This window comes from Hemicordylus capensis, chromosome 2 (assembly GCF_027244095.1).
Source record: "Hemicordylus capensis ecotype Gifberg chromosome 2, rHemCap1.1.pri, whole genome shotgun sequence".
NCBI classification, from domain to species: Eukaryota; Metazoa; Chordata; class Lepidosauria; order Squamata; family Cordylidae; genus Hemicordylus; species Hemicordylus capensis.
In genome coordinates this window covers 224481-252309 of record NC_069658.1, presented here as the reverse complement: position 1 = coordinate 252309, position 27829 = coordinate 224481, and the positions used below count along the sequence as shown (strand labels likewise).

The 27829-nt window shown below is 60.1% G+C and overlaps 1 protein-coding gene across 12 annotated transcripts; it reads left to right on the top strand.

Annotated features, from left to right (window-relative positions):
* The first annotated feature begins 320 nt into the window (after window positions 1-320).
* On the top strand, window positions 321-26221 carry TPM2 (tropomyosin 2). 12 transcript variants are annotated; one of them, XR_008315000.1, is made up of 10 exons: window positions 321-577; window positions 951-1076; window positions 16999-17132; window positions 21467-21584; window positions 21701-21771; window positions 22306-22381; window positions 23420-23482; window positions 23806-23875; window positions 25324-25461; window positions 25991-26221. XR_008315000.1 is itself a non-coding variant. In XM_053289784.1 (9 exons), the coding sequence occupies exons 1-9, from the start codon at window positions 464-466 to the stop codon at window positions 26071-26073; spliced, it is 855 nt and encodes a 284-aa protein (XP_053145759.1). In that variant the 5' UTR covers window positions 323-463; the 3' UTR covers window positions 26074-26221. The 12 variants fall into 12 exon arrangements, 8 of the variants coding, with proteins under 8 accessions (XP_053145759.1, XP_053145758.1, XP_053145757.1 ...); XR_008314998.1 differs by lacking the exon at window positions 22306-22381 and adding an exon at window positions 23180-23255 and having other exon boundaries at window positions 335-577; XM_053289784.1 differs by lacking the exon at window positions 25324-25461 and having other exon boundaries at window positions 323-577.
* Window positions 26222-27829: the final 1608 nt, after the last annotated feature.

The window sequence follows — 27829 nt, the reverse complement described above, 5'->3', positions numbered from 1 at the left end:
AGCGGCAGCCGGCCGAGCCAGGCGGGACCTGCCTCCCAGGAGGACCAGTTCGGGGTGAGCTGTCCGACTCCGGCAGCCTTCTGGCCGCGCGGGACGCCGGATTTTGAGGGAGCAGCTCGAGCTCTCGGGCGCCTGCGGGGCGCCCTCGTTCCCTGCAGCGGCTACCCGCCTGCCCCCCGCCCCCCCCCCGCGCACGGCTTCTCCCCCGCCTTCGCGGCCGCCCTCCTCCCCCTCCCTCCCCCGCCCGTCGGCCAGCCGCTTTCGCCCAGCTTGTCCCTAAAAGGTGCTGCTCGGCCGGCGGGGGAGGGTCCGGCCCCTCCTTGGCTTTTAGGCAGCGCGAGCCGCCCGGGGCGCCCAGCCAGTCTCCACCGCGCCCGGCTCCACTCGCGTCTCTCGCCCGCCTGCTCGCCTCCCTCCTTCTTGCGCTCGCCGTCCGTCCCGTCGGGCCCCGCCAGCCGCAGCCATGGAAGCCATCAAGAAGAAGATGCAGATGCTGAAGCTGGACAAGGAGAACGCCATCGACAGAGCCGAACAGGCCGAAGGCGACAAGAAGCAGGCCGAGGACCGCTGCAAGCAGGTGCCTGCCCGGTCCTGCCAGCTGCCCCCCGGCCGGGTCGAGGGAGGGAGGGAGGGAGGGAGGGACGGGCGTCCTGCTGCAGCCCACTTCTCACTGGGGAGGGGGCCCAGGAATTCCTTCTCCCCCCCACCCCCGTGCGCGAGCAAGGAGGACACAGTACCTCCGGGTGGAGGATCCCCTGGCAGGAAGGAAGTCCGCTGGCCCGCTGCTTTGAGCCCCCTTGGCAGGAGCTTCCCTCCCCCCAACGCCCCTGACCACAGCGCCCCCCCCCCAAGCCGGGCTTCCCCTCCCTCCCTCACTGGGCGTGGGAGCTCGCTCAGCACCCCGCCCTGACTCCCCCACGACGTGTGTCTCTCCCTCCCTCCCGATCTAGCTGGAGGAGGAGCAGCAAGGGCTGCAGAAGAAGCTGAAGGGGACCGAGGATGAGGTGGACAAGTACTCGGAGGCCGTCAAGGAGGCGCAGGAGAAGCTGGAGCTGGCCGAGAAGAAGGCGGCCGACGTGAGTCTGGCTCCGGGGGGGGGGGCGGAGAGGAGAGGGAGGCAGGGTGGCCCTCGAGCCGGCGGGTCCCGGGTGCGGGGAGCACGGGGCGGGAGGAGGGAGGCGACGTGCGCCGCCGCCGCCAGATATTCCGGGCTCGCTAAGCCCCGGCAGCTGCTTGGGCTCCGCTCGCTCCCCCCTTCTGGCCCTGCTGCTGCCGGCCCGGTGATGGATTGAGCTGTCACTGGGCCATTAAGCCGGGCCGGGCGGGGCGGGGCGGGGGCTCCCGGAGAGGCGCTTGGCATGACCCGCGCTGGGCACTGGCCCAGCTGCGCGCCGCCCGCCAACTTGTCAAGGGGCGAGCGGCAGGCATTCCTGGGCCCTCGTTAGGCGGTTCCGGAGGGGCGGGCGGGGCCCCGCGTTGGGACAGGTGGCCGCCAGGCAGGAAGGGGCGGGCGGGCGAGGTGCCCCCGCGGGCTGCTGCCGGGCGAAAGGTGATCTTGGCCCGAGAGGTGATGACACGGCCCGGGGGTCGAGGGAGCGACAGCTGGGGCCGGCGAAGACCTGCGCGCGGCGGCGGGGACGCCCGCCTTCTCCTCCTCCGAGGGCATTTGACACCCTATAAATAAATGCCGGCCGCATCTCAGGTGGAACCCGATCCGGGCAACTGCAGGAGCGGGCAGCTAAAAGGGAGCCGCCGCCTGGAGTGTGGCCAGACCGGCGGCGGCGGCGGCCGAGAGAGGGCAGGACCAGGCCAGCAGGGCGGCCGCCGGCCCGCCGCCGTGGGGAAGCAGCCCCAGCCCGCCCGCCCGCCCGCGCTCCGCCTGGGCGGCGGCCCTCTCAGTCAGGCCTTCGAAGGTCTCGCTGGACACGGCCTGCCTCGGGTCTCCCTTGGAGGGAGGCGGGCAGGGAAGGAGGCGCGGGCGCAGAGGGTGGGTGGGCACGAGCGCCGAGCGCCCTCCTGCGGCGCTGAGGCTGGTCCTTTGGGCTCTGTGGCGACCCCCGACCCCGGGGAAGGAAAGCCCGTGGGAGCTGGGAGCCCGGCGGGGGAGGAATAGCAGCCCCTTTGTAAAGGGCTGACACGGTGCCCTTGCACAAGTCCCATGCCTTTGGTGTGGCCTGGCAGAGGAGGGCAGTGTGGAGTAGTGGTTAGACTGTGAGACATAGGAACACAGGAAGCGCTATATACTGAGTCAGACCCTGGGTCCATCTAGCTCAGTATTGTCTACCCAGACGGGCAGCGGCTCCTCCAAGGTTGCAGGCAGGAGTCTCTCTCCGCCCTCTCTTGGAGATGCTGCTGCCAGGGAGGGAACTGGGAACCTTCTTCTGCTCTTCCCAGAGCGGCGGCTCCATCCCCTGAGGGGGAATCGCTTCCAGCGCTGCTCACACTTCTAGTCTCCCTTTCATAGGCAACCGGGGCAGAGCCTGCTTAGCGAAGGGGACCAGGGGACCTGCTTGCTGCCACCAGACCAGCTCTCCTCTCCAGACTGCTGGGACTGGCCGGCTGGCCTGGAGGCGCCTGCTCCAGATCCCCGCTCAGCCATGAAACCCACCCCGGGGGCTGACCCTTGGCGGACACGCATTCTCAGCCTCGTCTACCTCACAGGGGGTGGGGTGGGGGTGGCTGCGGTGGTATAAGGGCGGAGGGGGAGCCCTGTGTGCACCACCCTGAGCGCCCCCCCCCGCCCCCAGCCACGGCAGGAAGTCCGCGCATCGAGCACTGAGCCAGCGAAGCCCATCCTGGATCTCGTCGCTGTGCCCCCCTGAGGACAGCTGAGCTGCGGCGGCGGAGAGTAGAGGCCGCCCGGCAGGCTGCGGGGGTCGCTGCCGCTGCCGCCCATAGAGATCGGTCCAGCGAGCGAGAGCAGCCGCTCTCTGGGAGGCTCAGCCGACCAGCGGAAGAGCTGCCGCCGCCGCCGGGCTCGCTCCCTTCTGCTGCTCCGTCCCCCCAGCTGGCTGCCGCCACGGTGATCTGACAAGCAGACCTGCCCCAGAACTACCTGCCACTCGCAGCCGCGGGGCGGGGGCCCCGATTCAGCCCCTCATCCGTCAAGGGAAGACGTCGGAGCTTCCCGAGGTGCTCCTGTAGGGAAGGGGCCTGGTGGCGGCCCTCTGGAGCCACGCTGCCCCCTCTCTGGTGACCCAAGGCGGGCGGGGGGGGGCTGCCGGCTGCCCCCGCCCCGCAGCCCTCAGTAGGTGGCCATCAGGGAGACCATCGCCTCCCCCCAGTAAGCAGCCCAGGCCATCTCTGCCTTTGCTCTTATTTGGCGATTCCCTGCGCCAGGAGGCGGAGATTGGCTGGCGGTCGGGCAGTCCCCCCGGGCTGGGACGGGGCGGGTGGAAGGAGCCACTGCTCGGGAAAGGCACTTGCCGCAACCTGCCCCCACACCCGTCTGTCAACACTGTGGATGTGGTTTCCCCCAACCTGGGTGCAGGATTTCGTCCCAGTCTTCTCCCATTCAGATGATGCGGGGGCGTGGGGGGGGGGCGCGTGGAGAAAGTGGATCATGTCAGTGGATTCTATGATTTCTAATGGCCTCTTTCCCAAACCGGCCCCCCTGTGTGTGTTGCTGGTCCCTAGCATCAGAGCCCCTCTCCCCCACCCCACCCGACACACCTCCACAGGGCAGGGACAGATGGTCCAAGCAGCTGCTTGCAGGGGTTCCCGCCTGTCTCCAGGTGGGGCACAGCCCCAGGGCCGCCAAATGCAGCCTAGGGACCCCTTGCAATATCCCAGGTAATTTGGAGCCTGGACCTAAAGGCCCACACCCACACTGCTGGAGCGAGCACACACACACACACACCCCCACTGCTGCTGCAAGTTAAGCATCCTCCCTCCTCCTACACACACACACACACACACACACACACACACACACACACACACACAGACCTTGACACACAGTATTTTTAACACTGGCTTCTTGAGGACACAAACAGCAACTGAACTCACAAGAATATAAGACTATAAAACAGTTATATTTGTATAGATGCAAATATGCATTAGCAGGCACATTGCAATACACAACTCAACATCTCCCCGACTCCCCCGCTCTGTCTCTGAAGCAGCTGGCAAGGGTCATAATCACATTCAGCTGCCCGGTCCAGTGTGGGCCAGCGGTGACCACCACCCAGGACAGATTGGGGGGTCCCCAGGGGGTGTGGAGGCCCTGGACTTTGGCCCCGAAGTCCGGCGGGGGGGAGGGGAGCACCACTGGTCCCGGGGCTTGCTAAGGTGCGACTCCCTGCGAGACTCCCTCCATGACTCCCTGCGAGAGGGTGCCACTGGCCACACTTGCTGAAGGGCCGGTGGCAACTTGGGTGAATGAGTCCAGAACCCAGAACTGGGCAGGGAGGGGAAGGGAAGGGCAAAGGCCGCGGCAGTGCGGCGGGGGAGTCAGAGGCTCTCTCTCCTCCAGTGTCCTCTCTCCCCATGGCTGCAGTGGAGTGGAGACCAAAGGGGGCCTTTTTCCTGAGTGAGAGAAGAACAGCAGGAGAGAAGGCCGGTTGGAGGGGGCTGAGGAGGGAGCCGGAGGGCTGGACGGGAAGAAGGCAGCAAGGACGGGGAGGGCCATCCCAACTCTGAGCTTGCCTGGTGGGCGCAGTGGCAGATCAGAGGTCTGGGCCATAAGGACATCAGAACCGCCCTGCTGGATCAGGCCCATGTCCGATCTAGTCCAGCAACCTGTTTCACACAGCGGCCCACCAGATGCTGCTCGGAGCCTACAAGCAGGAGTTGAGGGCGTGCCCTCTCTTCTGCTGTGGCCTATAGCTCTCAGACTATTATTCTTATTCTTATTTTTACATTTATATCCCGCTCTTCCTCCAAGGAGCCCAGAGCGGTGTACTATATACTTGAGTTTCTCCTCACAACAACCCTGTGAAGTAGGTTTGGCTGAGAGAGAAGTGACTGGCTCAGAGTCACCCAGCTAGTATCATGGCTGAATGGAGATTGAAAGACCTCTCCTCCATGAAGTTATCCAAACCCCTCTTAAAGCCATCCAGGTGGTTGGCTGTCACCACATCTTGTGGCAGAGAATTCCACAAATTGACTATGCGTTGTATGAAAAAGATTTTGCGTTGTGTGATTATCTGTTTGTTGGTCCTAAATTTTGGGGCAATCAATTTCATGGGATGACCCCTGGTTCTAGTGTTATGCGAGAGGGAGAAGAATTTCTCTCTGTCCACTTTCTCCACACCATGCATGATTTTATAGACCTCTATCATGTCTCCCCGCAGTCGTCTTTTTTCTAACCTAAAAAGCCCCAGGTGTTGTAGCCTCATAAGAAAGGTGCTCTCGGCCCCTGATCATCTTGGTTGCCCTCTTCTGCACCTTTTCCAGTTCTACAATGTCCTTTCTAGATGTGGTGGTGACCAGAATTGTACGCAATACTTCAAGTGTGGCTGCACCATAGTTTAGTATAAAGGCATTATAATATTAGCCATTTTATTTTCAATCCCCTTCCTAATGGTCCCTAGCATGGAATTGGCCTTTTTCACAGCTGCCAAACATTGAGTTGACACTTTCAATGAGCTGTCCACCATGACCCCAAGATCCCTCTCCTGGTCAGGCACCAACAGCTCAGATCCCATCAGCATATACTTGAAGTTGGGTTTTTTGTCCCAATGTGCATCACTTGACACTTGCCAACATTGAACTGCATTTGCCATTTTGTCGCCCACTCACCCAATTTGGAGAGATCCTTTTGGAGCTCCTCACAATCCGTTTTGGATTTCACTACCCGGAAGAGTTTGGTACCATCTGCAAATTTGGCCAAATTACTGCTTACCCCTGCTTCTAGATCATTTATGAATAAATTAAAAAGCACTGGTCCCAGTACAGATCCTGGAGGACCGCATTTCTTACCTCTCTCCATTGTGAAACTGGCCTGTAATTTCCCAGATTGCCCCTGGATCCCTTTTTGAAAATCAGTGTTACATTTGCTATTTTCCAGTCCTCTGGTACAGAGCCTGATTGTAGGGATAAGTTATATATTTTTGCAAGGAGGCCAGCAATTTCACATTTGAGTTCTTTAAGGACTCTTGGATGGATGCTATCTGGCCCTGGCGATTTGCTAGTCCAGTTTTTCCAGACAATTTAGAACATCAACTCTTGTCACTTCTATTTGACTCAGTTCTTTAGCCTCCATCCCCAAAAAGCCTAGTTCAAGAACAGGTATATGCTCAGTTGCTCCCCTGCAACTGGTATTGCGAGGCATCTGAGGCTGGAGGTGGCCTGTAACCACTAGACTAGAAGCCATTGATGGACCTGTTCTCCATGCATTTGTCTAAGCCGTCCGTAAAGCCATCCAAGTTAGTGGCCATCACCACATACCGTGGCAGAGAATTCCACAGATTAATTATACACTGTGTGAAAAAGTACTTCCTTTTGTTGGTCCTAAATGTCCCGGCCTTCAGTTTCATGGGGTGACCCCTGGTTCTTGTGTTGGGAAAGAGGGAGAACTTCTCTGTGTCCACTCTCTCTACTCCATGCATAATTTGGTAAACGGTCTCCTGTAGTCCCCTCTTTTCTAAGGTAAAGAGCCCCAGATGCTGTAGCCTAGCCTCATAAGGAAGGTGCTCCAGGCCCCTGATCATCTTGGTTGCCCTCTTCTGCATCTTTTTCCAGTTCTACAATGTCCTTCTTTAAGATACGGGAACGAGATCTGTACGCAGTACCCCAAATGTGGACGCACCATAGTTCTGTCGCAGGGCATTATCATATTAGCATTTTTACTTTCTATCCCCTTCCTAATGATCCCTAGCATGGAAGTGGCCTTGTTCCCAGCTGCAACACACTAACACTTTCAACGAGCTGTCCATCATGACCTCAAGATCCCACTCCTGTTCAGTCACCGACAGCTTAGACCCCATCAGTGTGTATGAGACATTGGGGTTTTTCGTCCCAATATGCATCACTTTACACTTGCTTACACTGAACTGCATTTGTCATTTTATTGCCCACTTCCCCATTTTGGAGAGATCCTTTCTGGAGGATCACAATCTGCTTTGGATTTAACTACCCTAAATAATTTAGTGTCATCTGCTAATTTGGCCACTTTGCTGCTTACCCCCAACTTCTAGATCCAACTTTACCCCAATTTTATGAATAAGTTAAAGAGCACTGGTCCAAGTGCAGATCGTTAGGGGACCCCATTTCTTACTTTCCTCCATTGTGAAAATTGGGTCCAAGTATACTGTGTCAACCTTTAAGAGATTTTTATATCAGAAAATCCCACCTATGAGTTAAGGGAAATGGAGGAGACTGAATTGTGAAACTGGATCCCCTTGATCAACATACGTGTTGACACTCTCAAAGAACTCCAAAAGTTTCGTGAGGCAAGGCTTGCCCTTGCAGAAGTCATGCTGCTTCTCCTTCAGCAAGGCCTGTTCTTCTATATGTTTAACAATCTTGTCCTTAAGTATGCTTTCCATCAATTTACCCAACACAGATGTTAAGTTAACTAGCCTGTTGTTTCCTGGATCCACGCACCCACCCCGATCCCTCTTTGAAAATTGGAGTTACATTTGCAGGCCTCTAGTACAGAGCCTTGATTATAGGGACGTTGCATATTGTTGTTGTTGTTATTAAATTATTATTAAATTATTATTATTATTATTTGATCGATTAAGTGCTGTCAAGTCAGTGTTGACTCTTAGCGACCACATAGAGAGATTCTCTCTAGGATGATGCTCTGTCTTCCACTTGGCCTTGAAGGTCTCTCAGTGGTGCAATCATTGCTGCCGTAATCGAGTCCATCCACCTGGCTGCTGGCCATCCTCTTCTTCTCTTTCCTTCAACTTTCCCCAGCATTATAGACTTCTCAAAGAAGCTGGGTCTACGCATAATGTGTCGTATGATAGTTTGAGCCTGGTCATTTGTGCCTCGAGTGAAAATTCTGGATTGATTTGTTCTATGATCCATTTGTTTGTTTTCCTGGTTGCCCATGGTATCCTCAAAAGTCTTCTCCAGCACCAAAGTTCAAAAGCGTCAATGTTTTTTCTATCTTGCTTCTTCAAAATCCAGCTTTTGCATCCATAGAGTGTCATGGGAAAAACCATTGTCCAAACAATTCTAATCTTTTTAGGTATAGACACGTCACAATAAATTATTATTTATTGAATGTATATACTAGTAAGTAAGTAAGTAAGAAGTTTAATGAGCCAGCGTGGTGTAGTGGTTAGAGTGCTGGACTAGGACCGGGGAGACCTGAATTCAAATCCATTTCATTCAGCCATGAGACTTGCTGGGTGACTCTGGGCCAGTCACTTCTCTCTCAGCCGAACCTACTTCACAGGGCTGTTGTGAAGAGAAACTCAAGTATGTAGTACACTGCTCTGGGCTCCTTGGAGGAAGAGCGGGATATAAATGTAATAATAATAATAATAATAATAATAATAATAATAATAATAATATAGCACAACATAAAAGAAGAAATGCAACACACCAAGAAGTTACATCAATGAAGTTGAGCTAAAACCAATGCTACATGTTAGAACATATAAATTTCTTTCTGAGTTTAAAAGAAAACATAGCAAAAGGAGTAACGACAGCTGACATGTAGAATCGCATCTGCAAGAAGTCAAACATCCAACATCTGGCCCCTTAAAATCATCTTTCTTCAGTGTGTCCCCCGCCCCCCGGTCTCATCATAAACAGGGCAACAGAGGACAGAGTGGACGTGGTCCTCCACTTGAACAGCGGTGCCACAAGGACAAAGGGGCTGTTCCACGGGGAGTTCCAGTCTCTAATATTTTATCTGCTCCAAGAACTAAATCCCTCCACCGGAGGCAGGGAGTGCAACTGTAGGATGTGAGACTAAAATTTGAGTCCATTGATTCCCACCCAGATAGTGTAAATAACTAGGTGTTGTTCTTGGAGACTCCCTAATTTCCTAAAATACCTGAACAATGCTAGATGGACTCTAACTGAAGGTTGAGGGTAGCCCTACCCTCATCCTTGAATAGGCAGCAGGAGAACCCAGAGGAAGGCCCAAAATCTCCCTTAGGAAATTGTTCTAGACTACTCCCAGCTGGGCTATAGCCTTCACATCTGACCCCCAGATCTCAACCCCCTACAAGATCTGAGCTATCATCCTGCCCTGAAATATTTAAGTGCAGGGGCTATTATCTGCTCTCCTTTGGAGTAGAAAAACTTCCGAATCACCAGCACTGTACCTCAGGCAGTTGCTAAAACAGTGGTTAGGTGTGTCTTCCATGCAAGGGGCTTCTGGAAGGACATGCCCAGATATTTGAGGGAGGAGCAGTGCTCTATCTGTTGGGTGTTAATTGACCACCTCTGTTTGGTGTTAATACTACCACCAAAGATGACTACTTTTGTTTTGTCATGATTTATCCTCGGTTTCCCCTTTCACAATAATCAGCCAATTTGGCCAGCATTCTTCTAAGACCTATCTCGGCACAAGAGGAGGGCCATGTCATCAGCCTACATTAAAACTGAGATTTTATGTCCACTGAGTGAAGGGGAGAAAAAACTCTGCGAATCCATGACCAGTAAGATATCATGAATATAAAAATTAAATTAAAAAGGAGTGAGTTAAACAGCCTTTTCTCCAATGAAATAGGATCTGATAAAGACCCTTGTCGCCCACTCTCACCCTAGCCTTGATTATGTGCCGTCAAGTTGGTGTCGACACTTGGCGACCACATAGATAGATTATCTCCAGGATGAACTGTCTTCAACTCGGCCTTGAAGGTCTCCTCTCTTACTCCTTTGCCAATCTGGAACCAATTTATTTCACCATGTTCCGCCTGGACTGTGGTTTTCTATCCTGTGTATAGGTTTCTCATGAGAACAATGAGATGTTCTGGGACACCCATTTTCCTAAGGATATTTCCTAAGGATAGTCTTGATATCAGAGTGAAATTCAATGATTAGCCTAAGACGACGCCTATCAATGGCTGTCCTCTCAAATTTCTCCCATGATTGGGACCTGTCAATCAAATCAAAGGCAGAGGTAAGATCCGTAAATGTAGCACAGAGTTGTTTCTTATGGCCTTTTGCACATTTTTGGATTAGAACATTAGATTACCTCTTAGATGACCTTAGATTATCTCTTGTACTGTGTCCTTTACGGAATCCTGCCTGTTCTAGAGGGTTATTGATTTATTGATTTATTTGATTTTATTGATTCCTTCCAGTGCTCAAGATGGCCACAAATATTTTTGCTAGGAGACTGGCAATTCCACCTTTGAGTCCCTTCAGAACTCTTGGGTGGAGGCCATCTGGCCCAGGCGATTTGTTAATTTTTAGTTTTTCAAGACAGTTTAGAACATCCTGTCTCATCACCTCAAATTGGCCTAGTTCTTCAGCCTCCTCCAAGCCTGAGAAGCTCAATGTAGCACAATCATTTGTGCTCAGGATCCTTCCTCCGCAATCTCCTCCTTCTCCTCCTTAATAACCCCTTTCACACCCTCATCCTCTATGGTCGAACCACCAGAGGCGTAACAAGGCTGGAGTGGGCCCAGAGACAAAATTTTAAAATGGGCCCCTCGCTGATACACACACACACACATTCACAATATACAGTCATGTGACTTGTCTCTGGGGGGCCCCTCGAGGCGTGGGGGCCCCCAGGCAGTCGCCTCCCGTTGCCTAATAGTAGTTACGCCCCTGCGAACCACCTCCCTGGCAGGTTTTCTGCTTCTGATATATTTAAAGACGTTTTTGTTCTTTCCCTTGACACTTCTAGCAAGATGCTCCTCAAACTTGCATTTCTTTTGCCAGAGTTTATGTCCCTTCCGGTTCTCTTCATTTGGGCAGGAATTCCATTTCCTGAAGGAGGTCTTTCCCTCTTCTATACCCTTTTATAGTATGTCAAAGAGACTGTCTTCTAATCTAGACTGTCTTCTTTTTGCAACAAAGAGTTTTGTCTACAAAACTCTTTGTTGCAAAAGACTCACAGGGCCACTGCTTCCAAATATGGGTCAGATGAAGCATGTGTGGGAGATCAGAAATCATCTTCTCAGATCTTCTTTCAGGGGGAACAAAACCAACCCGCCTAAAATGACTTAAGGGGTTGGTATGAATGGGATCATGTGAATCAACCCCTCTTCCACCTCAAATGGGGTCCTTGACTGAGCCTGAGATTTGGCAGAAGAAATGCAAAATATGCTTAGCAGATGTCCTGATGATGCCACATTTCAGGGAAAGAGCAGCAGGCAAACAGGAGAGGAGGATTTGGGTGCTACTGCACGAGGGGCAGGGGAGGGCCGGGTTTAAAAAACCACAGCCGCAGGCCACAATGGAAGAGTTTCTGAGGAGGAGAGGTCTCAAGAAGGGGCTTTTGGTGAGAAAGGGGCTGAGAGGAAGTCCAAGCACCAAGCTGTGCCTGGGCTGCCCTCGCCTCTTGCAAGCAACCCGCCCCCCCAACACTGGATGGCCACCCACCCTCCCCCTGTTTTCTGGGAGTGTACCCCTCCCTCGACCGCCCTACGGATTGTGGCACTTCTGAGCATCTGCAGGATGCCTGCCCTTTGCACCTGCGGGTCCAAGGACACAACACCTTTGAGCATGTGCAGAGTGTTCCTTCCAGGGTTCCCAGCTACCCACACAGGGGCGTAACTATCGTAGGGCAAGGGAAGACAGTTGTCTGGGGGCCCATTGCCTTGGGCCCCCCCCGAGGCAAGTCACATGACTGACTCCCCCAGCCATGTACCCGCCCAGGCTTCATTCAGTTGTATTCATTCTCCAAAATGGATGTGGGTGTTAATTATTATTATTATTACATTTATATCCCGCTCTTCCTCCAAGGAGCCCAGAGCGTTGTACTACATACTTGAGTTTCTCTTTCACAACAACCCTGTGAAGTAGGTTAGGCTGAGAGAGAAGTGACTGGCCCAGAGTCACCCAGCTAGTCTCATGGCTGAATGAAATGGATTTGAACTCGGGTCTCCCCGGTCCTAGTCCAGCACTCTAACCACTACACCACGCTGGCTCACCTGGAGCTCCCAGAACAGCATCTCTTTCTCTAGTACCATTCAATGACTTGCATCGTCCACAATTGACAAAACCTTCAGCCTCATTTAAGATTTCTTTACTTCATGAGCCGAGCTTCAGTGAGGGGGGGGGCATTTTAGGTCTCTGGGCCCACTCCAACCTTGCTATGCCCCTGTACCCTCAGCCTGCTGCTGGCTATGTTTCCGCAGATGGCAGTGCAGGGGTCTAACTACTATTAGGCAAGGGGAAGCGGCTGCCTGGGGGCCACCAGGCCTCGAGGGGGCCCCCCAGAGGCAAGTCACATGACCATATATTGTGGTTGGTGTGTGTGTGTGGGGGGGGGGGTGTATCAGCGAGGGGCCTATTTTTAAATTTTGTCTCTGGACAAAACAGAACAGCCAGCGCGCGTCTTCTTGCGGGTTGGGCCGCCTTGTGCCCAAGAGGCAGTGGCATGGTGGCCCTGGCCGGCCGCCGGCGAAATCGCGAAGGGCTGGCTAGTAGCTTGGCTGGCCACCGAATCATCGGGCCCGGCGGCGTCGCGTGTTTGCAGAGCTGCTGCTTGCGGAGAGCCCAGCAGGAGGCGGGCCAGAGTCTCGCCTCGGCGAACCGCGCAAGAAGCCGCAGCGCCTCCCTGGGGAACGACCGGCGATCAGCGAGACTTGCTCTCGAGGAAACCTACAGAGGCCTCTCGGCTTTCCGAGGGCGGGGGCGTCAGCCTCTCCTGGGCGGGAAGGGGCGCCCGCGGAGGTTGCTTCCCTGACCCAGAGTGGCGCGCGCGCTCGGCGCGGGAAGCGCGCCCTCGCCCCGCCTGGTTGGGGGCGTTTAGCCACGGCGGGCTCTTTAAGGGAGAGGCTGGGCCGCGCCGGCGCTGGAGGCGGAGGCAGCGCAGGAAGGATGGGCAGAGCCGGGACCAGCCTCGGCGCCAGCAGCAGCGGCACCACCGAGAGCGGCGAGGAGGAGGAGGAGGAGGAGGAGGAGGAGCGCGCAGGGCCGCCCTGCCTCCCGACGAGCGCCGCTCTTCCTGCCGCCTGGCGCACAGAGAGACGGGCGGAGTCCACCGGGCCGGGAGCCGCCCCAGCCTGCCGGCAGACCTCGCCCTCGCTCGGCGGCGGCCACCGCCCGCCCGCTCGCTCCTCCAGCGACCGCATCCACGACGCCGCGCCGGGCCCGTGCCGCTGTAGCAGCCCGCAGCTCGCCTCGGCCGCCGGGGAAGATGGCCGGGAGCAGCTCCATCGAAGCGGTCAAGAAGAAGATCCAGACGCTGCAGCAAGTGGCCGACGAAGCCGAGGAGCGCGCGCAGCACCTGCAGCGGGAGGTGGACGCCGAGCGCCAAGCCCGGGAGCGGGTGAGAGGCGGAGCGCGCCGCCGCCGCCCCCCCACCCCCACCCCCACCCCGCGCGCGGATTCCTGCGCTTCGGAGTCGGCAGCCGCCTGGGCGCATCCTCGCGCTCCTGCTGGGGAATCCGTTCCAGCCTGCGGCTGCTGGAGCGGCGGGAGCAAGACCCAAGAGGGCGAGGAGGGGCGCTGCTGCGAGCGTGTGCGGAGTCCGCGGGCCGCGTCCGGCCGGCCCTCAGGCAGCCCCCGTGCTGGGCGGCGCGGGGAGCCGTCCCGGGCCTCCTGGGTGGGAGTCTGCGCTGCTTGCGGTCCCGCCCGCCCGCGGCTGTTGCGAGAATGGCTGCCCTGCACGGCCGTCGGGGGCACCCGCGGGGCTCCTGACAGCCCCGAAGCGCCCCTGCTGCCGGAGTCTCCCTGCAGCTCGGTGGGCAAGCAGGGCAGGCGCGCTCTGCTGCTGGAGGGGCCGAGGCTTTCCTTCCTGTGGGAGCCGGAGGAGGAGGAGGAGGAGGAGGAAGCTGGCGCGGTCTCCGCGCAGGGCACTCCCTCGCTGGCGCCTGTCCCGCTTCCCGTGCCGCAGCGGCAGTGGCCGCCGCCCCCCCCCCCCGCACCTGCCGAAGGTCTCCCTAGGGGGGTCCGCGGTTCGCAGAGCGGAGAACGGAGGCGAGGAGGGCCTGGCTGCCCAGGGGGCTGGGCCCTGCTGGGACCACTCGCTCCTTTGTGAGCTGCCCCCTCCCAGTCCTCCCCACCGTTTCCAGGCGGCTCCCCCTGGTGCTTCGGGCGCCGCAAGAGCCGAAGTGTGTGTTTGTGGGGGGGGGGGCGCGTACTTGCTCAAGTGGACTGCCGGCGAAGGTGCTCAGCCATCCCGAGGTGGGGGCCTGGCAGAGGGGGCCCATTTGTCCTGGTGCTGGGAGAGCCCTGGGCTGCTTCCTTGCCTGGCAGATGCCCCCCCTGGAGCGGGGGGGGGACTGGAAGGAGGAGAGAGGCTTCTCGGCCGGGGTGGGCATGGGCCGGTCCAGCTGGCTGTTTGCTGCCCACTTGGCCAGGGCCAGTGGCCTGGCCGCCCCGGGGAGTCACAGCAGGGCCTGGTTGCTGCCTGCAAGCCTGGAGGAACAACACAGGGCCTCCCGTGAGGGTGGGGCCTGGAAGTGGCCTGGCCTGGCCTGGCCTGGGGAGGGGGCACGTCTCCCTCCCTCCCTCCCTCCCCCCAGTTTGCAGCGGCTTGTAACTCATGCAGCCAAGTCCATTATTGACTGGGAGGGAGTTGGGAGTCTGCTGGGAGGTGCCTCCTCCCTGGGGCTCTTCCAGACCAGCTGGATGCCAGGCTGGGCAAGGGAGGGCTACCCTGGCTACCCTGCTCCTGGGGGCAGAGCTTGGCTGCCAGTGGGAAAGGGCCGTGGAGAGGAGGGCTGCTGCCTGCCTGCTTCTTGGACCCTGTGTGGTGGCCATGGCGGAGGCGGGCTTCTCCTCCAAGGTGGCCCCCCAGTGCAAACCTGAGTCCGCTCCCTGTTGATCCTGGGTCCAAGCAAGCCTGCCACTTGGTTTCTCCTTGCCCTGCTGTGTGTGTGAAGAGGGGAGGGGGGGAGGGAGGAGCCCTTCTTGATGGGCGCTTCCTTTGAGGCCTGAGCTTTTGGCCTGTGAGATGGAATTCATCTCCCTCGCCGCCTCCTCCCCCCGGGAGCCGCCTCTGTGGTCTTCATCAGGGGGCGTTTCTGGGTCAGGCAGGCTCTGTGGGCCAGCAGGGGAGCTGCCGCAGGCCTTGGGAAATGGCCTGGAGTCAGGAGGCGGGGGCTTGGGAGCACCTCCAGCGAACCAGGCAGAGAACGGGCTGGAGGCCTCCTCCTCCCGGCAGGGATCTGTGAGCAGCAGGGCAGGAACAGAAGGGCCGCCTTCCCCTCTGCGCCTGGTGTTCAGAGGTATACTGCCTCGGAATAGGGAGGTTCGTTGCTGGCGGCCCTGATGGACCTGTCCTCTCTGGGTTTGTCTCATCTGGTAAAGCCACCGGAAGGAGCGGCCGTTGCAGCCTCTTGTGGTGTTGGGTTCCCTTCGGGCACATTGTGATGTGCAGCAGCAGGGTCTCTGCTCCTGCAGCTCTAAGGGTTGGCTGACTCCATGGCATGTGTCTGCAAGCAGCAAGGCTAGCTCAAAATGGAGCCTCCATGGGCAGAGGCAGTAGAGTTCTTGGAGCCAGGTGTGCTTCTGATCACACACACACACACAGATCTTTTGGCCGGCCCTTCTCCTTCTGACCCCATGAGCCTCTTGCTCATCCCTAATGGGTTAAGTTGTTGGGGTTCCCTGGCTGCTCGAGCGTGGCCCTCCTGACCATGACTGCACCCCCCCACCCCCTCTTCCCTCCCTCCCTTGCCTGGTGTTGTCTTTCTTGCCTGGGGCTGGCTGATGCTGGGCCTGGGGAGGGGCTGGTTTCTGACTCCAAGCTCTCAGTCCTGAGAGTCAGCCCCCGCCCCCCCCCAGGCTGTGCGCCCCATTGCTGTGGGGCTTGTGCCTCTCTTCGCCTGCCCCTTGTCTGCCCTGTGCTGGAGTGGAGCTGTCCACTCCTCCCTTGCCTGGAATGTAGCGGGGAGGGAGTGGAGGGGATGGGGAGGCAGGATGGCTGGCTTGACTCCTCCCTCCCCTTCAGCCGTGGGGGGGGGGCTGGAATCCCCCCTCCCGAGCTCATAAACAGGAAATCCAGCCCTCCCCGGCCATCTCCTTTTTGGGAGCGAATCTTCTCTCCAGGCATTCCTGCTGCCTTCGTCAGTCTTTCTCTCGGTGCAGTCATCTCTGGCTGGGCCAGGCAGGACATCCTGCTCTGGTGCTTCCCAGACGTGGCTCCCTGGGTTTGGGCTGGCTGCAGCCGAAGTGCCCCCCGCCCCCCAGCAAGCCGTGGGGCGGGGCGGGGCGGGATGGAGCCGAGGGCGCTGCTGGGGCCACAGCCTCCCGTGCCTTGTGCTAGACCCAGCCGGGAAGGCCCCCTGATCTGCCAGACGGCAGGTGGTGCCTCCAGCCTGAAGCCCGGCCATGGGAAGGCTGCGGGCCCACAGCCAGCGCTCAGTCAGGGCTTCCTTGCGTTGCTCCCGCCCTGCCCCAGCCCCAAGCCCTCGGCGGTGATGGCCCTCAGCAAGCCCCCAGGCTGGGCGGCTGACTGCTGCTCCTGGGGCAAGGAAGCTCGGGGCCATCCCGAGTCCCTCCCTGGGCAGTTCCTGCCTTCTGAGGGGCTGCTGGGGTGAGCGAGTGAGTATGGGGCAGGCTGGCTCCCACCACCGCAGCCTCTGGCCGCTGCCTCTGTGCGTGTGCCCCTTCCCTCCTCGTTCTGCCTTGGGCCAGTTGGATCAGGCGGAGGTGGGTGGGAGGCTCACAGTGGGGCCTGGAAGTGGGAGATGTGAATGGGGTGCCAAGAGTGGGGCGAGGGCCCTGTGGGGTTGCTGGGGGGCGGGTTCCTTTGGCCTCCTCGGCAGTGCCGGGGGCTTGGTCCCAAGGGCAGGAGCCTCTGTGCTTCCCCTGTGCTGTGGCCAGGGGGGCCCAGCTCTGATGTGGGGGGCTGGGTGGCCTGGGATTGTGGATGTGGAGCAGGGCTGCTTGGGCGGGATTGCTGGGGGCGCCTGGCTGGGGAGGTGTGTCTGACGCAGGGCGGCTCTCCTTCTCTTGCAGGCGGAGTCTGATGTGGCCTCCCTGAACCGCCGGATCCAGCTGGTGGAGGAGGAGTTGGACCGAGCCCAGGAGCGCCTGGCCACTGCGCTGCAGAAGCTGGAGGAGACGGAGAAGATGGCTGACGAGAGCGAGAGGTCAGGGGCTTGGGGGCTGACTGTGACCCATCTGGGTTCGGGCCGGGGTGGGGGTGGGGGGAGCTGCCCGTGGTGTTGCCGTGGGTGGTGGGTGCCCATGAGCCAATCACCCTCCGTGGCCAGCTTGGGATAGCCCAGCAGGGGGAGGTTGGCCTTCAGAAAGACCAGCTGCTCCCGGATGTCAGCCTCCAAGCTTTAGCACTGGGGTGTCACCAACCCTCACCCATGGAGAACGCTCGCTCTCACTCTCTCTCTGGGCGCTGGTTGGCGGGCACGAGAGCCAACCATTGCCCCAAACGGGCTTGGCTCCATCTCCTGCTCAGCACTGCTGCCGGACCCGGTGGGCTCCTCCCATACCCCTGGCAAGGCACCAAGGAAGGCTTCCCTGAACCCCCCGGAGGAATGCACAGGCCCTGCCAGGGACGCCACACTGCCGGGCCAGGAAGAGGGCGGTGGCAGTGCTGCTGCTGGGGTGGACCGCACACGAGCAGGCGCTCCCGCACCTTCTTCCTGGTGGGGCCCCAGCCTCCGATCTCCAGCTTGCCTAACCCCTCCAGCCAGGAGGTGGCCGCTTTGCCCTTCGTCTTTGGGTGAACCCAAGGGTGGCCTGATTCGCTCCACCACTCGAGTCCTCAGCCCCCCTGCCAAGGCAATGGCTTCCTCAGTGCTCCGCATGGCCTGGAGCGCGGTCCCATCCTGTGGAGGAGGAGGAGGAGAGCGGTGGGCCAAGCCTGGCTCGGTCTTGCTGTCTTGGCACACAAAGAATGACTGGAGTGCCAAGACAACGTGGCAAAGGCGTGCCCAGCCCTGGGTGGCCAGGTGGCACACTCCCAGGCCACGACTCCTTGCCAGGGCAGGGCTAGCTGGCTCTTGCTTCTGCAGGCACATTCTGTGGGATCAGAGGTTCCGGCGGCCTCTCTCGGGGCATCCACCGGCCCTTTGTGCTCCTGGGGAAGGTAGCGGCTGTCTTGCAGCATTTCTCTGCAAGAGCAGCCATAGCAGCGGCAGCAGGATGGTGCTCAGCACCTGCAGTGGGGAGGTCTCGCCTGACCGCAGCCCCAGAAGGGCCAAGTGCAGCCCACGCGGCCCGGTGCCGAGTGTGCGCCACACAGCCGATGAACCCAAGCAGACTCTGCTGGCTGCCTGGTTGGTGACCATGAAGCCTCGGCAAAGGTTTGGCTGCCCAAATGGCCAGTCCTCACCTGGCGATTCGTGTTCAGCGGCCGTGTGCTCGGTGTTCAGCACCTCCACGTACTGCACAGCCAGGGAGGGGCTGGCCACGCCGCCGGCAGCAGATACCCCCTCACTCTCCTGCCCCCACCACGGCGCTGTGGGGGACAGGAAAGCAGCCTGCCTCCCCGGGGACTGCTCCACCGACCCTCCATGAAGTGCACACTGGTGTCGGGCACCACCCACCTGCTCAAAGGGGTGTGGGAGGGGCCGTGGACGTTAGGGGCAGAACCCGGCACTCTCCACCCCTTGGAATGGCTGGTCGTCCAAAGTGATCATCTCCCCAGCGGCCCGAGGGAGGAGATGAGGCTCTAGGGGCCATCGGGCAGCTCGCCATTGCACAGGCAACATGGCCAGGCCAGCCGCAGGGGAAAGCACCTCCCAGCGAGAGGGAGCAGCAGCCAGGCTCTCCTTCAAAGCACCATCCAGTGAGAGGAAGGGGGGAGACAGGGAGAACTAGGGGCGCAGATGCTCTGCGCCAGGTCAGTTAGTTATTGATATTGCCCTTCATCTGTTGACTGCATCGAATGGCTTGGGCTAAGAGTTCTTTAGAAAGTGCAAACAACCGTGGTGAAGGTGGACATCCCCGTGCTCGGTCTATTGCTGCCAGCAGGAGAAGGGCCCCCCGGCTGCTGCCGTTGCGAGTGCTTCAGCATCCCTGTTGTCCCGAGATGCTTGAGGTCCTTGCCCCTTCTGACCTGGGTCCTGCAGTGGATGCAGCCAGTCTGGTGTGGGCCACCAGGGCAGAGCTGAAAGTGATCCCACACCATGCTGTTCTCAGTCCGGGACTGTTTTGGTGGCGGTGGTACTGGGGCTGCTGGTTCATCCTGGGTGCCATCACCACCCTCCCTCTGGGGCTGAGGAGGTTCAGGAGCAACTGGAACGGCTTCTTCCCCCTGCTGGTTCTCAGTCTCAGATGGGGGGCAGAGGTGCCGCACCACCAACAAGGTTTGAGGCGGATGGCGAGAGCCACCTGGCTGGGCAAAGAAGGGCAGCGGGTGACTGTGGCCCCTCTCTAAGCCCCCCCCCCGTCCTGTAGTCCTGGCACCTAATCCCCCTCCCCCAAACTAGGCCCTGTTTCAAGAAGCTGGCCGAGGCAAGAGGCAGTGGTGGGCGGCTATCTGGCCTTCCGGCATCTTTGGCTGGGGTCTGCCAGGTGTTGCTCTCTGAGCCACAATCAAAACAAAGAAGAACGTAAAGAGAGGCAGGCTGGGCAGCACCACCCCAGCCTACAGAAACCAGAAATTAACCCACCAGGCACAGGCAGCAGGGGCAAAGGTATTTGGTAATGACACATGAAAAGGAGCCTTTTCTCCCTCTCACATGACACTAGAGCCAGGGGTCATCCCATGGAACTGATTGCCAAGAAATTTAGGACTTGTCACACCACGCATAATCAGCCTGTGGCATTCTCTGCCACAAGGTGTGGTGACAGCCACCAGGCTGGATGGCTTTAAGTGGGGCTTAGACAAATTCATGGGACAGGTCTATCCATGGCTACTAGACCGGTGGCGGTGGGCCACTTCCAGCCTCAGAGGCACGATGCCTCTCAATACCAGTTGCAGGGGAGCAACAGCAGGAGAGAGGGCTTGCCCTCCGCTCTTGCCTGTGGGCTTCCCAGAGGTGGCATCTGGTGGGCCTCTTTGTGAAACAGGATGCTGCTCTGGATGGGTCTTCTTGGGCCTGATCCAGCAGGGCTGTTCTTATGTTTCTTATGTTATGACTCTGCAAGTTACATCAATTGTTGCCTTTCCCCTTTAAGCTCTCAAAACCTCCAACCTTGGCAGCCTGTTAAATTCTAGCTATGGGTGGCTTTCTGTAGGGATGAGACATATGCCCAGTTCTCCCCCCCCCCGGCGCAAAGGCCCAGCGGGGTGTCTGCAGCGGAGGCTTCTAGGAAAGGTCCCCCAGCGGCTGAATTGGCCGTGCTGGCCTGTGGCCTTTGGGCCTTGTGTGCCGAGGAAGCCCTCACAGCAGACCCAGCCCTGGACCCGTCAGAGCGGGGGCTAACGGGGTCCTGTCCTGGGGCCCCTCCAGCCTGCGGGCCGCAAGAGATTTGCTCTAAGACTCCAGGGGCTCTCTGTGGCCTTGTGTCTTCTCCTCTCCCCGACCTCTTCATATGGTCAAGGGGCCCCACCAAGGAGACTACAGAGCTCCCGTGACCCCCCCAGCAGGGTAGTCATGAAAAGCCCCCCACCCTCCGCTGACCCAGAGGATTCCGACTCTGCCTTGCTGATGTGGGTGGGGGCTGTGGCATCTGGAAGTGCAGCTCGGGGAGAGCGTGTGGCTGCACCTCCCCTTGACACTGGCTTGGGTGCAGTGGGGCTCAGAGGAATGTTCACCCCCCCACCACCCCTGCAAGAGGCCTGCATTAAAGCTGAGAAGTTGTGGGGTGAACTTCAAAGGGACCAGGGGCGGGGGGGGGAGGAGGCTAAACCGTGTGTGTGTGTGTGTGTGTGTGTGTGTGTGTGTGTGTGTGTGTGTGTGTGTGTAGAGCACTGTCTGTCCTTGGGCTTTGCAGCAAAAGAGAGGACGGATCTCTGCCCTGAGGCACTCACAGTCTAGAAATGGAGAAGGCAGTGGGGAAGGGGAGCTGGGGCCGTACCTGGAGGCACGCAGCCTGCTTCCCCTCAGGGGTTATGCCAAAGGCTCCCTGCAGGTGGTGGGTGCGGGCAGGGGGTCCCGTTCTGCCCCTGGGCAGTGCAGGTGGCAGCAGGAGGCCCTGCTGGGCTGGAGGGTGCTGGCTGTGCTGCCCCCCAGGAGGCCTCTGCAGGCCTTGGTTCCGGGCTGGCTGTGAGGTGTGAAGAGGGGCATCTCGGGGCTTCTCTGACGTGGGCAGCAGAGAACTGGCGCAACTGGGTGGGGGTGGGGGTGGGGGTGGGGGTGGGGGCAGCCCCAGCGTGGCCGACGGAGGAGGCGGGTGGTGGAGTGGCCTTCTGCATCCGTGCGGGGCGGGGGGGAGGCGGTCTTGGGGTTCTGGCTGCTCCCCTGCTTGCCTCTCGCCACGGGGCAGTTTCTCTCCTGCGGGGGCAGCGGCCGGGCGCCTGGCGGTGCCTGGAGAGCAGGGCCTGCTGCCCTCGCTGACGGCCTGGTGCTCTCCCCAGAGGCATGAAGGTCATTGAGAACCGAGCCATGAAGGACGAGGAGAAGATGGAGCTGCAGGAGATGCAGTTGAAGGAGGCCAAGCACATCGCGGAGGAAGCTGACCGCAAATACGAGGAGGTGAGGTGGGCCGGCCGGGAGGGCAGGGCAGGGCAGGGCAGGGCTGGCTACCCCCCTCCCTGGAGGAGGCCGCTGCTGCTGCCGCCGCCAACGTGGGCCTTTGGCTGTCTCTGCAGGTGGCTCGGAAACTGGTGATCCTGGAGGGGGACCTGGAGCGCTCGGAGGAGAGGGCGGAGGTTGCAGAGAGGTGAGTGGAGTTGTGGTGGGCCTCACTGGGGGGCGGGGGGGATGTGCCAAGGACCCTGCTGCCTCTGCTGGAGTTTCAGTGCGCCAGAGGGTGTGCTGGATTGGGGCCTGGGCCCGGAGTCCCCTTGCATTCAAAGACCCTTCTCCCCATACATGATGCTGATGAAGGATGTGGGGCCAACCCACTGGGGTGGCAGCAGAGACTGAAGCTGTTGTTCCACAGTGGGGCCCGACCTGCAATCCCATTGCTCGTGGCTAGGTCTCCCCCCACACCCCCGGGTGGCGCTGAGATCTCAAGTCTGGATCTCAACCCTTTTAAGCTGGCCGGGCAACGGCTGACCCCATGAATCCGCCAGGGTGCGTCCGCCCTTTGGTGCTGCCGCTGGGGACGTTTGAACAGCGACCCCTGCAGCAGCCAGCCAGCCAGCCAGCCCTTGGGGCTCGTCTGAGGGGTGGGCAGGCCCAGGAGGCGAGGGTCTTGCCCGCCTGGCTGCCTCCTGCCGTTGAACGTTGCCTGCCCCGCTTGCCTCCCTAGCCGCATGAGGCAGCTCGAAGAGGAGCTCCGCACCATGGATCAGGCCCTCAAATCCCTGATGGCTGCCGAGGAAGAGGTACTGAGCAGGGAGCTCCCGCTGCCTCCCTCCAGCTCTCCCCCTCTCGCTCTCTCTTTGTCTGAGCTGTGCACACTTCCTGCCTCTGCTTCCGGCCTTCCGCCGGGCGCTCTCTGTCCTCCTTCCCGTGGGCCCCTTGCCAGCCCCCTCCGGCCGGGAGGGAGGGAGATCCTCGGCAAAGCGAGGGCCCTGGGCGGAGGGAGTGGCGCGGGGCCCGGCTGCCTGGCCAGGGGACTGTGGAGAGGGCAGAGGGCAGCCGCAGGCGGTGCTGGGCCTTGGGAGAGGAATCCCCCCCGCCCCCGCGTCCCAGAATGGCTCCCCTGCTGGAGGGTGTGGCGTGGGGGGGGGGCTCCCAAAGGGGCCCCTTTAGCCGGACTCAGATGGGCTCTCCTGGCCTGGGGGAGATGAGGGCCTCCGCCTGTGCCTGGGCGCAGCGGGGCCTTCCTGGAGGACAGTGTCCCGGCCTCTGCACAAGTGTGTCTGTGGAGCTTGCTGGGAGCCCTTGTGCAGCCGCTAGCCCTGCCTGCTGAGCCGGAGGCCAGCCCCAGCGTGTGGAGTGCCCTTCCAGAGCGGGCCTCTGAGCGTGTGCAAGAGATCCAGAGGGGCGGACAGCAGCCCAGTGGCACGCCTCTTGGCACCGGAGACCACCGCACTCTCCTTCCTGGCCGCATGCCTTTCTCTCCACTCAACTGGGTCGTTCTTTCTCTCTCTCTCCTGCCCCTTCCTCTCTGTCTCTCGGCCGCTCTCCTTCCTTCCTTCCTGCCTGCCACTTGCTCTGTCTTTCTGGCCGGAACACAGTAAATGTGGTGACCTTGAGGAAGAGCTGAAAATTGTCACCAACAATCTCAAGTCCTTGGAGGCCCAGGCTGACAAGGTAGGGGGCCCACTTGGGGAGGCTGTGAGGGCCCCATGGAGGAAGCCTTTGGGCATGGGGGAGGGGTCTCTTTGGCCAAGGGGGTGTGGGAGGTCAAGAGGTGGGGCTCCCTCTGGACTATGCTGGGGCCTGCCCCCCTGACTGCTTTTCTTCCCACCCCCCAGTACTCCACCAAGGAGGATAAATATGAGGAGGAAATCAAGCTTCTAACAGACAAGCTCAAGGAGGTAAGAGGCTGGGATGCTTTGGGGCTGCGTGTGGGGCTTTGTGCTGGGGCAGGGACTGTAAGCTTGCAGGGGACCGAGTGCTCGGATCGTGGCTGGAGGCGTGTGCCTGCCCACGGACTGTTTGGGGCCAGGTGGAGAGCCCGCTCCTGTCTGCAGCCGTGCCTGGGGGCCTTGGACTCCCTCTGGAACGGCCTGGGCCTGGGAGGAGTGGGTGCAGGAGGGCCGAGGGCCCCTGGTCAGGGCTGGAGGGCGGGCCCCCCTCTCCACTCTGGGCAAGCCCCCCCCCCCCGCCAGGGTCTCTCTCGCCTCCTCTTCCCCCACAGGCTGAGACCCGGGCAGAGTTTGCTGAGAGGTCTGTGGCGAAGCTGGAGAAGACCATCGATGACTTGGAAGGTGAGAAGGGCCCTCTCTGGCCCCCACCCCAGGCTACGTGGGCTTCAGGTTGGGCTGGGGAGTGTTGGGCATTGGAGGGGGGGGGGCTGGTGATAGGCTGGAAGGGCCTGGGGGCAAACCATCCCCAAGTGTGTGTGGGGGGGGTGGGGGGGGTGGCTGTGCCAGAGGGCTGCCTTTGTGTGAGCACCTCCCGCCCTCTGCACTCCAGCCTCACGACTCTTTCCTCCTCCTCCTCCTCCACTTCCTCTCACGTTCACTCTTTTCTCTTCTCTGCTCAACCTTCACCTTCCACCCACCCCACCTCCGCCCTCCACGCCCCCCACAGACGAAGTCTATGCCCAGAAGATGAAGTACAAGGCCATCAGCGAGGAGCTGGACAATGCCCTGAATGACATCACCTCCCTCTGAGCCCCATGGCGCAGATCCCCTCCCCCCCGCCTGCCTGCCCCCCTCCCCATCTCTTCACCTGTCTGTCTGTCTGTCTGTCTGTCCTCCCTCTGGCTGCTGCCTCTGCCTGCCCCTCTGGTCCCAGAGTGCTCCCTCCTTCCCGCGTGTACTTAGTGGAAGCTGGGGGGTGGGGAGGGAGTGTCAGCACCCCCTTGGCTAGGGAGAAAGGGGGTGCTCCCCCACCTGCTGCACCGTGAAGAGGAGGGGGCTCGGTCCATGCCACAAGTGCCTTCCAAGGGAGCTGCTGGGGGCAGGCTCCCGTCCAGCCTTATTCCGGGGGGGGGGGAGGAGAGGGGAAGGGCTGGCGGAGGCTGTTGCCTTTGTCTACTCAGGGTGCCCCATGGATGGCGGGTGTGTGGAATGAGAGTCTGGCTTCAGCAGGCCGTGTTGCCCAGGCAGGACACCTTCAGGCCCCGCTGTGTGTCCCGCTGCACCCCCCTCCTGTGATCTGCCCGCGTCACTCCCGCCATGGTGCATTTCATGACTGTTCAGTTCTCCTCCTCCTTCTTCAGTCTCTGGGTAATAAACACTCTCTGCCGCACTCTTTGCCTCTCCATCTCTGTCTCCTCCACACTGCTCTGACCATGCCTGTCGCTCCTCCTTGCTCCTGGTTGGTTGATGGGCGCCTCTGCCTCCTGCCCACTCCGTGCAGCCGTGGGTGGGGCTTCCTTGCTCTTGGCCGCTGCCGGAAGCAGCAAGGACGGAGTGTGTCTCTGGGGGGGTGGGGGGGGCGGGCGGGGGGCAGCAGGGACTCCATGAGCCCTGGGCTTTGTGGAGGTGGGCTTGGGACTGGGCTTGGCCTGCTTGCCGGGGTTGGGGGGGGGGGCGCCTGCTCTTCTTTTCTCCTCTCCAGGTGGGACGCAGCGCTGGGCACTTCTGGCCGTGGGTTGCTCCTCTTGCATTAACGGCTGGCTCTCTCTCTTTCTCTCTCTCTCTCTCTCTCTCCCCCTTCCTGCTGCCACGGACATCTCCTCCTCCTCTTCTCTGTCTCTCCCCGGCAGAGCGCTCCCGGCAGGAGGCGGAGAAAAACCGTCTTCTGACTAGTGAGCTGGGGCTGGTGCTCAGTGACCTCCGCAGCTGAGCTGGGCAGGCAGCCTCCTCTCCCAGGCACGCATGAGGGCAAGAAGCTCCTTTCACGGGTGGGGGCCCTCCCAAAGCTGCTTCCTTGGGGAGGGGTGGCCACTGAGGGATGCGTGCGACCCCTGACTTGGGCAGTGGGAGGGGTGGGCTGGGCACAGATTCCTCCCGCCTCCCCTGGGGATGGCCCTTCGCTTCAGCTAGCTGGGAGGGTGTGAGTGGAGGTGGGCATGGCCTGGGTTAGCTCTCGCTCTCTCCTTCCTGCTTTTCCTGAGCAGCTGCTTTCTTGCTCCTGTCCTCTTTGTGGCTTGGCGCCCCTCTGGGCTGGGGCTGAGGGTCCCTCCGGGGTTGGCCACCTGCCTGAGAGGGGCCACGTTCTGGATCTTGGGCAGGGGAGGGTCCCGCTCCTGCATCAGCCTTGTAGCTCGGCCTCGGACCTGCAGGTGGTGTTGGGGAGCTGGGCATGAACGAATGCCCCTGGCACAACTGCCCAACTGACCTGGCCCTTGTGTATCTCCCCTCCCCTCCCTTGGGGTGGGCGCTTTCTCCTTGCTGCGGCTGTGCCCCCGGGCACCTGCCTTCTGTTTGCAGAGAACTTGGCTACTGCCAAAGAAGAAAATGTCAGCATCCACCAAGTCCTGGATCAGACTCTCCTGGAGCTGAACAATCTCTGAGCGGCTGGTGCCTCCCCCCCGGCCTCCCTGGCCCGCCCTGTTACCCCACCGCCACCTCCAGCGGAAGGGAGGGCCTCTTGCCCCAGGCCCAGGCTGGCCCCTGTGGGGCTCCATCTTCCAGCCCGGATATTAAAAAGCAAGTGGAACAGAGAGGTCCCATGTCTGGTCTTTGGGGACAGGAGTGGGTTGACTGGCCGATGGTGGGAGGGAGCTGGAGGCCAGGAGCCCCACACAACGGAGCGCCCCCTGCTGGAGCTGTGGCGTCTCTGTGGCTCTCCCTTGCAGGCCACCTGCTGGGTGGGGTCAGATCCGGGTGGTGTGCAGCAGGTGCTGAGCCCTGCTGGAGGCTCCTCCCCATCTCCCAAGGACTCGCCAAAAGACCCTTCCAGTCCTTGTCATCTTTCGGAGGGGGAGGAGGCGGCCAGTGGCCATGGCCTGGGAGGCCAGCGTGGGTGGGGAGGGGAGAGAGAAGAGAACTCCTCTTGGCTTGATGGATGCCTTCCTGCCAAGATCCGGCGTCCTCTCCTTCCCCCCCCCCTCCAGGGTCTAGGCCAGGAAAGCTTTCCTTTAGGAGGTGGGGAGGGGCTGGCGGCTGATGCCCATTCCTGGCTCTTGGTCAGCCAGGGCGGCGCTTCCTGGGCCAAGGGGCTGGCTTGGCAGAAGGCAGCTTCCTGCGTTCAGTATCGGAGTGCCTCATCTGTGCTGCTGCAGAAGGAGCCGCCTTGGCCCCTCGCTCCCCACCCCACCCCTGCTGTTCCATAATGGGTAAAAGGAAAAAGGAATGGCCGTCACTGGAGAGGTCTGAACACAGCTGCATGCGAGAGGCTTCAGCGACGTCCCGTCACCTCCTGCTTAAATTGGTCCGTTACCGGAAGGGAGCCAGGAGAACACCAGCCTTTGAGCGGCATAGCTGGGGCTCCCCCGCTGTGCTTGGACTCCAACGGCCCATCAGGGGACCCCAGCCTGCCGCCTCTTGATCTCGGACATGATCTCTCTCTCTCTCTCTCTCTCTCTCACCTTCTTCACCTGGGTCCCTGGTGCTCAACTGGCAGAAAGCACAATGGAAGCTCGATTTATTAAGCCTGCAGCAGAAAAATCAGCATAGCTTCTGCGAAGGGAAGCTCTTCTGCCTCACTCCTTTTTGAGTTTCAGCCGGCATGTGGCTAGAAGGGATCCATTTGGTTTTCTACGCTAGCACTTCCAAGACAGTTTCTGGCAAAGGCCGGGAGAGAGAGAAAACTGAGCAACCGTGGAATTGGGGGTGGGGGGGGCTGGATGTTCATGGGCTGCTTGGAGAGCAGGAGGCAGAGAGCAAAAGCAAGCTGGCAGATCTCCCAGGCAGGCGGGGGCTGGAGCCTCTCCAGTGCAACATCGGAAGGATGGCCTTTCTCATGGCACGTGCACACACCCCCTCCCACCCCAGAAGACAACGGCAGATCTGTGTGTGTGTGTGTGGGGGGATCCTTGTGCTTTTTACATGCCCGTGGCCGAAAGAGCTTGCCACAGACGGCTCCAGCAGAGATCTGGAACTGTGGGAGGCACTGCAGGCCAGTCCCGCTGGTGAGGGGCCATCTCCGGCCGGGAGGATCAGTGGCACAGAGGGGGAGGCCTCCCGTGCAGGCGGCAGGGAGACCTTCTGCCTGCCTGGGGTGCGCCACTCCAGTGGCCAGCTGGGCCGGAACCAGCCATGACTGGGTCTGCCCAGGGCTGAGGGCAATTTCCAGCCTATTGATCCATGCCCTCACCCTATTTTGAC

Coding starts and splice junctions, on each gene's coding strand:
- TPM2 (XM_053289784.1), top strand. CDS start 464: ATGGAAGCCATCAAGAAGAAGATGCAGATGCTGAAGCTGGACAAGGAG. Junction 21,772..22,305: donor AGGGCGGAGGTTGCAGAGAG/GTGAGTGGAGTT, acceptor TTGCCTCCCTAG/CCGCATGAGGCAGCTCGAAG. Junction 23,483..23,805: donor TAACAGACAAGCTCAAGGAG/GTAAGAGGCTGG, acceptor CTTCCCCCACAG/GCTGAGACCCGGGCAGAGTT.